This window comes from Agelaius phoeniceus, chromosome 4, assembly GCF_051311805.1.
Source record: "Agelaius phoeniceus isolate bAgePho1 chromosome 4, bAgePho1.hap1, whole genome shotgun sequence".
Classification (NCBI taxonomy): domain Eukaryota; kingdom Metazoa; phylum Chordata; class Aves; order Passeriformes; family Icteridae; genus Agelaius; species Agelaius phoeniceus.
This window is the reverse complement of record NC_135268.1, coordinates 41,684,990-41,700,618: the sequence shown is the minus strand read 5'-3', so window position 1 is coordinate 41,700,618 and position 15,629 is coordinate 41,684,990. Positions and strand designations below refer to the sequence as shown.

Below are 15,629 nucleotides of genomic sequence, written 5' to 3'. Positions count from 1 at the left end.
AAACCACCCAGGAACAAAAGACAAATTCCTCCTCAAGACACCAGCAGGACTCTCATATACTGCACATTAAAGCTAGTCTAACAGATGGAGGTCTCTGTAAGCAAGAGGAGAAAAAGAAATAATATGCTTGTAATAGGACACAATTTAATGGACTTCAGTGGTCTCCTGTTACGACCATGGCTTCTTTTACAACTGCAACTGTGGAAGAGCAGTGTTAAACACATAGGTGGTCTTCCAGAGCTCTTGGCTGAGATAACAGGCAATAAAGAGGACACCTTGAAGTTTCAATTTTCAAGAAATTCCACTGTGTATTTGGATTACTATCAAATTAGAAACTAGGACACTCATGCAGTTCTCAGCGAGGTTTAAAAGAAAACCTAAACCCCTATTATTAGTTTCTGCAGAAGCCTCAAATGCCTGCTGGAAATCTGACTTTAACTTCCTTTTTTCCATAAAATATCTCCTGTAGTAACTTATTTTCTTGAGAACTTTAGAAATGTATAGGTAAGGTTATGCAACTCAATCTATCTCCCAGAATCAAGCATTACAAAGAGAATTAAACAGTTTCATGTTCATCCAAAAAGGTAAATCATCAGGCACAGCAGAGAGCTCCTATGGGAGCCATGACAACACATCAATTGTAAAGCAATCAGGAAAGTCACTGGGAATAAAAGTCACATCAGGAATCACCAACACAACCAAGCTGTCTGTGCTTCACCTTCTCCACACTGAGTATAAACTACCTTCAGAAAGGCTGATACCCTAAGGGGACTGACTTATTGCCCAACCACCAAATTCTAATGGCTGACATTTTACTTGTGGATGATCAAGCTACTCCTAAGGACAGCAGTGAAATATTTAACTTAGGGGACTGAGATAAGGGTCACCTCAATTTTCACAGGGTTTGCTGTCCTTAGAGTTCGAGCTGGTGTCCGAGTCACATAAATTGTGCAAGGCTCCTCATCTCTCATGGCCAGCAGGACTAAAGCTGTCCAGGCTCTAGAATGCTTTCCTGCTCCAAAATATGATATATGATTCAGCTGACATGCTCTGATGGTATTCAGAACACTGAATAAGTAATTCTGTTAGAGGGAGAAATGCCTGCTGTGTTGCTGTGATTTTTTTTTTTTTTTTTGGCAAATTGAACAATTTCAAAAGAGGATTTGAGGACAAATTTCATAAGTGAATGCAAACTTTAGTCCTAGTGTCAGAAAAAGGTTGTTTGCTGAGAAATAACAGCTGAGCTGCTGCATTAAAATGTAACATGATCTAGGTTTGAGAGGGGTAAAGATGGCATTTTTAGATACTAGCAACTGCTGCTATTATATAAAGGCTGAGATTAAGGAGTACCAAAATTATACTTTAAGTAGAAGCTGAAACTGCTCATTTCAAGACAGAAAAAATGTTTTCCTTTAAAAAAAAAAAAAAAAAGCTTTCCCCTACAATTGAGGCTCTTAAATTACCATTTAAATCAAGGAGAAATTAAAAGGGTAAAAATACTTGTTTTTTCTAGACTTAAAACATGGTTTAGGTACCACAGAGAAGAGGGGTAGGAAAAAGCCACATACATATAGAAATATAAAAACGTGTCTCTAACAGAATAAAGAAAAAGGCATGTACAAAGTCTCAAACAGAAAGCAAAAGAGAAGAAAACCATGAAACATGCTGGAAAAGAAGGAAATGTATAAATGGAGATATTTGGTTCTGCAAATAATCTCAATTTTTTTCTCAAATTTCAAGTATGAACTCGAAATTCTGAAGATTTTAGGTAAGTGAAACTAGGGTGCAGCATCCATAGAATACTAAGATTTTTAGATATCCTATTGTGTTGTTAGTTTAAATGTTAAAATAGGTTAATTTTTTTTGCTGAAAACTTAGCCACCCTGAAACTACCAGTAATTATTTTTATTAAGTCATTGAAGCTCATGTTTTATCCTGAATTCCTCTGGGTAAATAAATTTTCCCAACTTCTGCCACGTTACTGCCAGTAGTGAGAAAGAGTCTGAGGAGAAGAACCTTGAATACATAATTTGAAGGAAAACATCCAGTTTTCATTCTCTCATTCACATGAAGTGATGGAAACAAGAGGCTCAGGACCTGCAGAAGGCATCTTGCAAGCACATATAACAGCAGATAGTGGAAGTTTAGGAGGGGGGAAACCCTCAAATACTCAGTTCCAGAAATGCTCACTGTGAGTCACATGGGCTTCTGCCAGACCACATGGCAATATATGGAAAACAGACATTTCAGGCAATTATTAGGAAAAAGAGAGTAACAATATTACCTAATACATAAAGCCAGCTCCAGCTGAACCTGAACTCCCTCATCTGTATGCAGTTTATTGCCTCATTCCACACCGATTAATCTCAGCTACTTAAGTCTAGGCAAAGCATGGTAACTTGCAATTAACAGTAGATAAAATCATGCCTGAGCAGTCCAAATTTAGTTAACATGTTATTATCAGCCCTCTTGAGTAATGATCTGTTGGGTCTGTGATCACCTCTTTACCCACTGTGTTTGTTCTTTCCCCTTGCTTGCCCTTTCTTTTTTTTTCCAGTTTTCTTTCATACTGCTCCTTTGGCACAGACTTTAATTCCCCCTCTGATCAATTTGGGATTCATAAGCCACTAAGTACACTCTTGGAAACATTATCTCCAAGGGATGATGAAGCACTTCAAGGGATGATGATTACAGCAGCTCATCATTTTCTCCTGTAGTACGTGATGGTGAGTGCTGTCACAGCACACCAACAGGGTGGCTAAACACTGACTGCAAGAACATGGGGAACAACTTCTTTCTCTCTGCTTTCCTCAAGGTTCACACACTTTAAACTGGCACTGTCCCTTTTTATATGAAAAGATCAGCAGCAGTTCCTCTGGAGCTGAACATACAGTTTGAATAGTATCTGGTTCTGCCCATCTTTTATGAGAGGAGTGATTTTTTTGGGCGACAGATTGTTGAGCATTATGCATTTCTGAGGGGTACCTGACCCGAAGGGGTACATGCCAGTCACAGTTGTGCAGTTCCCACTTGCTGAAGGAGAAAATTATGTGTGGGATAAGCAAAGAATACAGAAGAAAGCACTGCTTAATGTTTTCTTACATAGTATTGAATTGGATTTTTGCATACATAACATTTTCCCTCATCATAAATCACCCAGCAGCACCAACTGCTCAGGATCCACTGAAAATATCTTTCCTTCCAGCTGGTTTCCTAGGGAGACAACTTGACCCAACAGTACTGACTATCAGACCTCCCACCTCACAAATTTTAAACCTGGTAGACAATTTCAACCACAATTTAAGTAACAGTAGAAATCTCTAAAGATAATTCTGTTCCTTTATGTTTGTAAAAAAAAAAAGGGCTCCAGTAGGGAGGAAGTAGTCAATTTGGGACTCCCATGAGAAAGAAGAAAAGGCTGAATGCAGCCTGTGGGGAAGGACTGGATGTGACAGACAGATGGAATTACAGCAGTGGGTGGGAATTAGTAGGAACCCAGACCTCATTAGTCCCACTGCTCAAGAAATAACTTGTTTATCTAGACACTAAAAGGGTTTTTTTTAAAATGTGCATTTTCTGACATTCTTCTATCATAACTTTTTTCTTGATTCATATCTAGCTAAGCCATTTTCCATAATTTCAGGGACTGAATCTATCATCTGTTGCCAAAACAAGTAAATCAAAACAAGTAAATCAGAGCTGTTTTTCAGTGGACTCTGTTTTGAAAATACTTTCTTTTAATTGACTTGCAGCTATCAAAGGCACAGAAATGATAGTGAGGATAAAAGCAACAATTTCCTAGCACAGTCTAGATTTGTATGAGTGTTTACTTGTAATTTTCTTACATCTTTCCTTTAAACTTGCTCCTACCATGAATTGCTTAATGATTTAGCTCTTTTCTTAAGAGCTCTGCATGAAAACATTTGAATACATTTTCTGTACTTCTCTTCAAGAGACAAGGACATTTCTTGGTGAATGCAAAAATGAGTGCTCTATGTAATTATGACATTGTGGAAGTAGGGGCAAGAGAAAGAGAGAGAGGCAAAGAGGGAGGGAGAAGGAGGACTGTTACACTAGGAAAAGTTTGAAAATCAACACTAAGACATATATTACTTCTTGAAATGCTTTAAGAGCCAAGAAACTATTCATTGTATAGTGATTATTATTTGAGATGGAGGAATCTAATACAACTATCTTGAAAAAATTTTAAAAACCTCCCATTTCATCTGTAGTTTTTCCCATTTAAATCAAGGTTTGGATGTCAAGTCTTACTTTCAGTATTACAAGTTCTGAAGAAGATGATTAGACCACAAGCTCACTGGCTTGTCCTCAGTGTTGCAGAGAGTTATTTTACTTTATGAAAACCTGTGTGTCATGCTATTTATTAAGACTAAACAGATAATTCAAACTGTGGGTGTCTTTAGGACACAGTGGAAAAACACCTTTTGTTTTCAGTCTCTCAGGTGAGTTCTAACAAGAGGGCAATCCTAAAAGGCCAATATACCATAGTGTACCCTAATTATGGGCCAGTATTTGAATGCTAAACACATTCTGTAAATTAAGTGATGGAAACAAATGTACTGATGTACACACAGCTTTCTTACTTTCCATTTTCAGATGAAATTTTAAAAATCATCAGACAGAATAAATAAATTCGTCTGAAAATAATCACATGTTGCAAATTCCTAGCACTTACTCAGAATTACTTATTTTTCTACAGCAGTGCATGGTTTTCATTCTGGTTGCTGAACACTAGCCTGGCATAAGATTGTGTTTATTTGAAGCACACCTTACCTGTGTCTCTGGGATGATGGGACTATCTTCAGGAGAAATTCTAAAGAAAGTGGATAAAGGCGATGACACGATAACAGGGTTTGGCCTTACAAATCCGCTTAGGTCACAACTGGGAATGTCATTCTCTTCCTTCTTCATGACAAGGGTGTCCATGACATAGAAGACATTCCAGGGAATCCATACTGTGTGATACTGTGTCAGGAACGGGGATCGCTCAAACACCAGTGTCAGAGAGGCACCACCATTCGCTACCAAGTCAAACCTAGGGAAAAACCCCAAGAGGGCTAGCTAGTCAGCAAATTCCCAAAGCCATCCACAGCCTCTATTCTACTGATTGATTCTTCATTCCATTGTACTGCTCTGAATGCAGAATGGCTCTACTGGGAACAATGGAGAAATCAATTAAATTACATTACATTATACTGCACAGAGAGAACAGAGAATTTGGGATGCTGCGATTAAATTAAGCAAGTCCTTCTACTTCGAAAGTATATAATAATCAGCATGTTTTACATTTTAAGAATGTGCAAAGTACAACTTTAGTAAATCAGTTTCCTAATGTCTTTTTTCCCCGTTATTTTATTATCTCAGTTTTACAAGCAGCTCTTCAGTAACACCTTTGCTGTCTTTATGACTTTTAAGTGCTTCAAAAGGAACTTACATTCCATCCTGGCGAGTGATTGTATATCCATAGTCTGGATAGTGTAGGAAAGAAACATTGACTCCAATGAGTGGTGTTCCATCAGCAGTTAATACTTGGCCTCTTATGACAGATGCAAGACTATGAAAAAGATGCAGGATCAAATTACAAGTTTGGGGGATTTTGTTCTTTTTGCATGAATAAAAGCGAGTGAGTGAACACACACACATCCACCCTCACGCACCCCCCCCTCCCCCCAACATGCTATCAGCTATCATTTAGAAAACATTCCTCAGATTCTAACCCTTTTACAAGTTCACATAATTTACACTATATAAACAAATGCCTTAGAATCTGCAGATAAAAATTTTGTTTCAGTATTGTTGATTTTACTTTGGTTTATTTTGTCTATACAGTGTTACTAAGAGCAGAAATTAACTGAAGAATTTTAAGAACTTAGAAACTCTATATGTTCCCACTATAAGTCATATTTCTGGCAGACTCTTAAAGAAAAACGTACTTTTCAATTAGTATCAAAGCAATCTGTAAAACTGCAGGGACTATGAAATACAAAATTTAAAAGAGCAATAAGGAACATTGGTGCAACAACTTTTAATCAACTGCTGTGCCCAAACACATTAATGCTGTTAAATTACTGCAAACGCAGTAGTTCTAGTGTAAATCATCTTCTTTCACTCAGTGAGATCCCAGACACCTGCTTCCTGTTACTGGCTTATTTTCAGGTCATTACTGCTTCATAGAGCACCAGTCAAATAGTTTATGCAATTATACTGTCGTGCACTTAACAGTTCTATTACATTAATTCATAATTTATATTATTTAGTGAGCTCAGTTTAAAAAGTGCAGCTTTGCTTTTCCTTCTGAAGTGTTTTCATTGCTTTGATATATTTCCAACTGTGCTAGCCCAAATCAACTGGTTAAATAAAGATTTATTTAATCATTAATGAAGTGCCCTGTTAGAATACAGATACTAAGCATGGCAAGTACCTTCTGTAACCTAGTGGCACTGGTAAATTGAATTTTGCAGGAAATGAGACAAAACAAGCAATTGGATATATTAAGCGAAAAGGTCTTTGCTCAAAATCCACACCAGAAATTGGCAGTCATAGCAGATTTCCCCTCACATGAACCCCACTCTCCAGTTTGTTCTGTGCTCATGAGTACAGGACAAGTCAGGCTCACCTCTTGTTGAAAGGGCTTTCCCCAGGTATGACGTGGGTGCTGTCAGCTCCGATGAGGAAACTGATCCGGTCATAGAACGCTTTGGCAGCTTGCTGGGATGGAGACTGCTGGCTTTGGCTGATGATATCCTGGGGATCAGGCAGGCCACGACAGTAAGGCTGGTTTTGGCAAGAACTCTGCAAACAGCAGTCAGGATCCATACAGTCAACTAGCCCATCTGTTGGCAGAAAGTCACACAAATGAACAAACTCTTCCTCCTGCCCCTGTGCGTTGGAATGAGCCAGCCAGCAGGGAGATGAAAAAAATTATGTAGTATGAAAGAATACTCATAATTAAGATTTTAATGAATTCACTTTCAATTAAAGAAAGAGAGTTTGTTTCCACTGAGTTCTTAAATTCCCATGGAAATCCATGCAAGCTGAATATACTCGGTATCCTCAGTATCATGTAAAAATGAACCTATTTATTTAATACTTTTCTAAAAACATGCTGAACAAACCAGAAAATGAAGGCACTCAAGCTCTGCATACACTGTTAACTTATAAATATTAAACATTTTAAGTGGGTCTAATTAGCTTTTATGTGAGGTTATTTGACTTGCTAGAGGAAAGAAACAAGTAACTCCCACTCTGCTGTTTTCCTCAAGTTTTTAGTAATATCTGTGCTGCAAGTAGCTTTAAATATTTTACAACATGCATCAAGGTGGATTCCTTTATACCTTGGCAGAAAGATTTTGTTGCTAGGGGAAAGGCAATTTCCACAAAATTTTTTACATGAAAATGTATGAGAGAACAAAACCTGTATTTAACATTTAGATTTTATTCTGAATAAACGGATGGGAAATGCTGGCCAGTATAAACAAGATTTAAACACATGGGTGCTTTTATGGTTATGTGCTGAAACATTCCCATATGTGGAACATTAGATCTGTCACATCCCCGGAAATCTAATTTGATCAAAGATTAAAATCAAGATCAAATTGATAACTACTAATTTGCTGTAAGTAAAGTCATAAGGAAAATGAGTCTGGAAATGTCAGCTACAGAAAATTTCTAGATTAATGTAATCTGGTATCACAGAGCTGATAATTGTTTCCCCAAAAGAACAGCAAGACTGAAATAGCTCAAACATTTTATTATTCCATTTAGATTAGAGAGGGAGCTTGCTTGCTGCACTGAACTGAAAAATATACCAATGCAGCACTCGAAGGAAACCCATGACTGCTTGTCTCACAAAAGAATCTGCCTTTAGAGTAAAACTTCTTTCTGAAGGGAAAAATAGCATCCATTTTTGTTCAATCATATGTTGAAAGAATGTAAGTAAACAGAGATCTTCTAAAGGTATTCTTCTAAGTATTGCTGTGCTATGTGGATCAGTTAGAGGACTGGCAAAATAGTAAAGGAGTGGGATTTCTGTTCTTTCGCACATCTAAAATTCTTATTTAACTTGCCTGACTTTGAAATCAGTTCAGGGAAAATAAAAGGGCTGAAAAAAGCATCATTAAGTATATCAAAGTTTGAACATTTTTAAGAGACAAGAAAGAACATTGATTTTTCCTGGGATGTGGATATGCCAGAGGGTCACATTGCCATTCAGCTAGACACTGACAGGCTGGAAAAATGGGCTGCCAGGAACCACATGAAGTTTCCACAATGAGAAGTGCAAAGTCCTGCACCTGAAGAGGAACAACCTCCTGCACCGTAACAGAGCTTTGTGGAGAAGACCTTGGAAGTCCTGATGGACACAAAATTAACATGAGCCAGGAATACGCCCTTGCAGCAAGGAAAGTGCCAACACCATCCTGGGCTGCTTTAGGAGCACACAGCTCTGTGTGCAGGCTGGGCTTTCTGGTACAAGAGACATGGACATCCTAGAGAAAGCTCAGTGAAGGGCCATGAAGAGCACTAAGGGCTTGACACATTGCTCCTACATGGAAATGCTGAGAGAGAGTTGAGACTGTAGAGCCTGGAGAAGAGAAAACTTGGGAGGGATCTCATCAATGCATACAGATACCTGATGGGAGGGTGTAAACAAGGCACCTTCCAGTGGTGCCCAGCAAGAGGAAAAAGGCAATGGACAGAGACTGAACAGCAGAAAAATGTTTTTTATTGTGAAGGTGGCTGGATACTGCAACAACTTGCTCAGGAAGTTGTGGAGCCTTCATCCTTGGAGATATTCAAAACTCAACTGGGTACATACCTGAGCAACCTGCTCTAGCTAATCCAGCCTTGAGCAGGGAGTGGGACTCGATGGTTTACACAGGCCTTTCCAATCTCAAATAGGGTGTGACTCTTGTGATTTTCTAGTCTCATTCTTGTAAAATATGAAACCCTTTCCTAGCTGAAGTACTGGCCTCCCTTGTTGGTTTTAACTCCAGAAGCCTGGATCAGTGTCAAAGCTGGGGGTACTGATGGCTAAAAGAATATTTTTGGGGTTTTATTTATCTGAATGGTCCCCCATGCAATATCTGGTGCAGTTGTCAAAGAAATGCTCAAATTTCTCCATTCGTCTTTGTTAGTTTATAAAAAGCAAATGTACATCTGGAGTATGGTCTGCAGGTCATAAAACTGCATGAGATTGACACCTTCTGAACTAATCAGCTGGAAATGCATTTTTACAAGCCTCTCCACTAACATCAATCAGAGAAAGAATCTCATTTTCACCAGCCAAGATACAGGGATATGCTGTTTGTTATTTTCCTGTGGAGTTTATCAGTAACTTGCCCGGGCGAGTGACGGATGGTTATGAATCTGACTCCTTATAACTTGAGAAAACATTTGTCATTCTTTCTCTGCACTTATGTGGCTAGAGCTATCTAGTACCACTAAGCCAAGTGCTCTATTGCACTGTGTGAAGTACAGTAAAATTTCCTTTCTGAAATGGCTCTGCAAAATTATTGATGAATTTTGTTTAGCCTGAAAAATATGAGACTTAGTTCAACAGTCCCTTGTCAGTTATATCACTCAAATATGACAGTGAAATTATAAAGAAAATAGAAACTCCTACAGGCAGCTGGATAGTCATTATCAGTCTCAGAAGGCTATTTATATTTTCTTGTTCTAGATGTAAGTGGTTCTGTGTATGAAAGATGTAATGACTACTTTATTGTTTTCTTCCTCAAAAGCTAACGTCTTGCTAATGCAAAAATCTTGACTAATGTTACTTTTCCCTTTGTTGTAAAATGCACTGAATTGCAATGGAGCATGGACTGGTGATAAAATCGCTTATTTAGACAGATTCATAAAACTATCAAAACTCTGCTCTCTTGAGACTCCACTGGAGTCCTGAATCCAGCTGTGGGTCACCCAGTGTAAAAAGGACAAGGAGCTGTTAAAGTGAGTCCAAATAGCATTATACAGGCCAACCACAGCAAAACAAGGAAGAACACTGGGGGCTGGAGCACCTTTCCTATGATGGCAGGCTGAGTGACTTGGAATTGTTCAGCCTGAAGAAGAGAAAACTCCGAGGAGACCTTGTAGCATCTCCCAGGTACCAGAAGGGGGCCTGCAAGACCTGGAGAGGGACCTCTGGCAAGGGCAGATGGCGATGGGACAAGGAAGAATGGCTTTTGATATAAGGAAGAAATTGTTTACTGTGAGGGAGGTGAGGCACTGGAACAGGTTGCCCAGAGAAGCTGTGGACTCACCATCACTGGGAGTATTTAACACCAGGTTGGATGGTGTTTTGAGCAATGTGGTGCAGTGGAATCCCCCCTGTTTATGGCAGGGGGGATTGGAACTAGATGATCTTTAAGGTCACTTTCAACCCAACCTTTCTCTTCTCCACGCTCTCTTTATGTGATTAAATGAGAGGAGTCAAGACAGAGGATCCCCACAATGTGTGTCTAAAAAATAAGATGTATCAGTGGGACTGCTTGCTTTTGAATGGAATGAAACTGCTGGAAGGAAGAGAAGTAGAGGGACAAAGTAAGTCCTGGGCAAAAGATCTGCCAGTGTCAAGGAGAGAAGGTAGTCAAGGACCTACATAAATCCTATTCTTGGCTGTTGTTGATTATAGTTGATTAAATATTTAGGCAACAAAAGTCTCCATAGAGTGAAATTCAGTGCCTACATAGGAAGAATATAGTTCTGGAATTATGATGCTGGCCATTTCACCAGGACAGTTTTGGTGACTGCCAAACCAAGGCAAGAGACAGGAAAGGAAAGAAAACTATAACCAAATCTCAGTTATCCTTACATGCCTCAGTTTGGCAACAGGCTATAATGAATGGACTCAATCATAGACATCAAAATGACTGCTTGTAGGAACAGCTGGTCAGAAAAGCCAGAAAAGTACAAAAAGCCCTTGATTTATTCCTGAACAGTGTGCAAGGACTGGAATTCAGCTTTGCTGTTGAATGAAGAAGCCTAAAATATGAATTGTGGGGCTCCAAGTGAGTTCTCATTCCAGAAAGAAATCTTGGAGGCACTGTGGATAAGTCCCATGATATATGAACCCAGCATTCACCAGCTACCACAGATGCAATCAAAAAGCTGAAGAATAATGGGAAGTGTCAGAGCACAAGCCAGAGAACTTGAGCATGCCACAGTATCACTCCTAGTTCAAGTAGATACTTCCTGAGATTTCCTTAGCTTGGGTTATCTTTGCACTTAGCAACTCTTCTGATATTGAAAACGTTCTGTGGCAGTAATTCCTCACTTTAATTCACAGCCTGTTAGCATACAAAAGAAAATGTAAGTTCACATCGACCCTATTACAATGTTTTGCTAAGCAACAGCTATTAGCCACTATCAGAGAGGAGGCCCTGGTTTAGACAACCTTTAGGCTGAATTTGTACTATCCTGTGACAATTTGTACTATCCTGTGCCAGAAACAGGCTGTCCTAGACTATGTAAGTAATTAAAAAATACAATAGTTCTAAGTATGCTTTGCTTTATTACAGCATTTATTTTAATTTCAGCAAAGAAAGAATATTAGTGTTCCCTTAAATCTTGCTTGTGGAAACCTGTAACTACTCTAAATAACTGGATAGGAGCTAATAAAAAGCAAACGTAACTAAGGAGTCTGTTCAAGAAGGACCCATCTAAACTAAAGAGTAAACAGCCACTCTTCCTGTTTCTTATTCTTTCTACAGTGTTAGCAAAGCATGGCCCACTTTGTTCAAGTACAATAGTGCCACCTTTTTTCCCCAAGAAGACAGGCGTATTCCACCCACAGACAGCTCTGACTTCCCTCTCCTCAGAAAGTCATTAGGAGTTTAATTCAGGCTAAGATCTGCTTGATGCACACTTTCCTTGTGGGATGCTAAAATGTAAAGAAAAATTCAGTCAAACACAGGGGAAAATAAAGAGTGAGCCTTAACGAGAAGAGAAATTATTTCCAAGACTCTGAAAAATCTGTATTAAAAGGAAGATAAGCAATAATCATCCCATCATATGTCAATAATATCTAGAAGGGAAAATACTCAGGTATGTCTTGATGCCACTAGGATTTCCTATGGACAATATTCCCACTGGGATCCTTAGGATGCTCATGTTCACAGAATTTGAATAAGCAGTCCCAGAAAGAGCAAAGAATCAAAGGAACAGCAGACACTTTTATTAATGAACAGTGCTGATATTAATATATGAAATATATTCTACCCAGTGTAGGATAAAGCATAAACACTAACCACAGCATATCAAACAGACAACAACTGAGATAACTTTAATTATGTAACCACTGAGCCTAGTGAGATGTGGATCACACTACCCGCAGTCACACTATAAATTCAGCACAAGTGCTCAGATAACCTAATCTCCCATGATAAACAAATACAGCAGAAGAATACTTGTGCCATTCCCTGTAGCTGTCTGAAATTTTAATGGCTTGCTGGGAGATTAGTGGGTTGATTGCAGGAAAGGGAAGTAATACTTCTTCTCTTTCCAGGTAGCTTACAAAGGAGACTTTCTTTCCCTAGTTTTGTTAGGGATACTTCCATTTTTAATTTGATTTCTTAAATTATAACCCTTCTCAGCCACAGTTAAAGACTGAAGTGAATATGCACTGTATTGAAGCATATAAATTAAGATAAATGCCATTGACAAATAGGATTATACAGGCCAACCACAGCAAAAAAGAGCCTGGACACCCCCTTCCTCATGCATAACTGCATAATGATGTCCATAAAGGCAATATGAAAAAAGGAAATGAGAGAGAAAAAAAGGCAACAAACTATTAGCATTAGCTATTTTTTCCTCAAAATCATTCTTCTGTCTTTAAGTCATCCTGTTAGATTGTTCTGCTCCAATTCCTTGTTCCTTTTCCCCCAGAAAGCCAATATTATTTTCAGTCTGAAGGAGCAACTTCTTTTCTCTTTTTCCATTTACAGGCATTCCTTGTTCTTCTTGTTCACTTTGTTCTTCTTCCTCCTACTGCTCCATTACCAGCTCCTGACTCTTGCTGCCATATGTCACATCCTTATATGATCTTTAACATTTACTGTATCTGTTTTAGTCTACTGTTGGACTTTTAATATATTTTTCCTTCTTCTCCCCCTACATAATCTATTGTTTTCTCCAGGTTGTTTATACTTCCACCTAGTTTCTTCTCCTCCTCGCCTCATGTTTGCAGGTTTCTCTTTTTTCCTTATCTTGTAATACCTTGGCCCTCCTGAACTTAATTCCCCAAACAAGCACATTTCTGCTGGAATCCGGGTCAGACTTCTTAGGCCCCTAAGCATGGAAAACTGCCTCAAAATATGTAATACGTAATGGAGAAGGATGACAAGCCAAATGATGTGTACAGTAATAAACAGCAGCACAGTTTTAACTGTGTTACTTATTTTCCTCAGGAAGTAAATGCTGCTCTTATTTATAGCTTGTCATGTGTAAGATCCCAGCTGCAGTAGGGATAGGAAAGCAAAGAGTCAAACAGCAATTGCAGAGACATACGCAGTCTAAAATGGAAAGACAAAGTCCCAGATGACTTTATCATCATCCAGAAGCCCTAATGGAGTTTTTATCTCTTCTCTGAATCTGAAGGTGTTAAGCAAAAAGAATTGATGAGAGAAGGGGAAGAAAGACAGACAATAAAGGCATTATGCTAATCTAATATTGGACTGCATTCACATTAAATCTTGTTTTTGTGGGGGTTTTTTATGTGATTCTGGAATCATGCTAAGTCACAGCCCCTCTAGCTTCCCTAGACTACAACAATAATCACAGATTGATTCTTTAGGCTAGCAATCCTGCCTGCATCTCGCTGCAGATTGTTACCTGTCACCTGAATGACAGACTATGAAAAAGTAAGCCAAAACAAAAAAAAGAAAGACTTCTGGGAGCATCCTGTCAGTTATATGAACATTCAAAAGCTATAGAGGGGTAAGACCTCTGTAGGCTAGGTAACCAACTGTTTCCAGCAATTGCATCACAGTTCAAAACGTGAACTCCCAATTTGGCCTATTCTCTTGGAACAATTTTCTTGTGAGGTCACTGAAATTTTGAACTCCTTCCTTTTTTCCCCTCTCGAACAGTTCACTGAGTTGAAACTATGTTTTTTTCCAGTACAAAAGAACACTGCCGGGAAACAAAGGTGACACCTATCTTTTCCTAAGTACACATCTCACCTGTCACACACAGCTTGTTAGGCTTTGCTGATATGCCATAAAGAAGCACTGAAGACCATGGCATATCCTTACAGACGTAAGAGCGAGTCAAATGCGTGTATAGTTCTCATGGCAGTGTTTAATCAGCTGACTGAAAAATCTCTGTTCCTCAACATGTTCTCCCCAGAGTTAAAGATCCAGTTGGTGTCTCTTACCTCCTTCGTTGTCCTTACTGTCAGTGCAGAGAGTTTCCATGGCTACGTCACAACCCGCTCCCCTCCATCCTGGCTGGCAGACACAGTGCCAGCCATTCTGGTCCAGTGTGCATCTCCCATTGCTGTTGCACAAACCAGGGCAGCCCTCTGTTGAAACAGACAAAGAAAAAGCACAAGTGATTTAAATATTGCAACAATATAAAAAGAAAAAAAATACAAACAAGGGACACTTACTGGGAACAGGCCTTAAGAACAGCACAAATACTGTAATTGCACATGGAGCGGAACAGCAACATTACCTGGGGAACGTAATTCTTAACAAAGTGGCATCTTTGATTGGCCTGACACTTGAGACACCACTTACCTGTACAGGCAGGAAATAAATGCACCAATCCTCTAAATACCTGCAGGCCAGACAAAATTAAGTTTGGTTTTTTAATTTTTTTTTCAAAGTAACAAGAGATGAGTGCATAGTGCAAACACAGCTGTGTAAAATGATACATTTTTCTGTGCTCATAGAATAGATTATTATTTGCTCTATGCAGTATTGATTAATTACTGGCACCAATGATTAAGCTCCCTGTTACTATGAACAAATCCCTCCAAATTCTTAAGCAGGAAAATGGGTATGATTTAGGCAAGTAATACAAGAGAAGGTTAACTTTATCTGGTCTCAGAGTTGCCGTGTATTCATGTGAAATTACAGTGTGTTAAATAATTGCACAAAGTATAGGCCAGTTTTAATGACTATACTTTATGCCAAAAATACATTCCTTTTCACAGAATAAGCAAAGCCCAGGAATAGTGAAGCAGCTTAGCATCTATTCTAACAAACATTAGGATTCAGGCTGCATACGGATGGGACAGGACCAACAGGATTTCCAACTCAATGTAATAGCTGTGCGTATTTGATTACTTAGGACGGACAAAATGAAATACCATAAGGACCACAATAAACATTGATAGACTGAACAAAAACACGGTAGTGACGTGCTTCAAGACAGATAGCAGAGAGTGATTTTTTGTGACAATCTCCCTAAGGCTTTTGTGCTGTTACCTTTATATCCTATCTTGTCTGCTTTTATGGCCAAGGAGGGAAAATTTGGGAAACAATTAACATAATTTAATATATCCAAAATCGATAATTGTTTTCAGTCTAACATTGCATTAAAAAAAACAGTATCTGTCACTTCCTAGTGATGAAATCTGGCATGCAGCCAACATGATCTGT

At 38.8% G+C, this 15,629-nt stretch overlaps 1 protein-coding gene across 36 annotated transcripts in view; it reads right to left on the bottom strand.

The window, feature by feature from the left end:
- TENM3 (teneurin transmembrane protein 3) overlaps positions 1 to 15,629 on the bottom strand; it is a 1,291,791-nt gene that overhangs the window by 49,827 nt on the left and 1,226,335 nt on the right. For 25 of the 36 annotated variants that reach the window (XM_077177351.1, XM_077177368.1, XM_077177352.1 and 22 more), the window contains 5 exons: positions 15,456 to 15,476; positions 14,399 to 14,545; positions 6,638 to 6,854; positions 5,456 to 5,575; positions 4,795 to 5,056 (listed from right to left, as the gene is read on the bottom strand). In XM_077177351.1, the coding sequence (XP_077033466.1) occupies positions 4,795 to 5,056; positions 5,456 to 5,575; positions 6,638 to 6,854; positions 14,399 to 14,545; positions 15,456 to 15,476 (767 nt within the window). The remainder of the gene's footprint in view (positions 1 to 4,794; positions 5,057 to 5,455; positions 5,576 to 6,637; positions 6,855 to 14,398; positions 14,546 to 15,455; positions 15,477 to 15,629) is intronic. The other 11 variants (XM_077177367.1, XM_077177369.1, XM_077177370.1 and 8 more) reach the window with 2 other exon arrangements.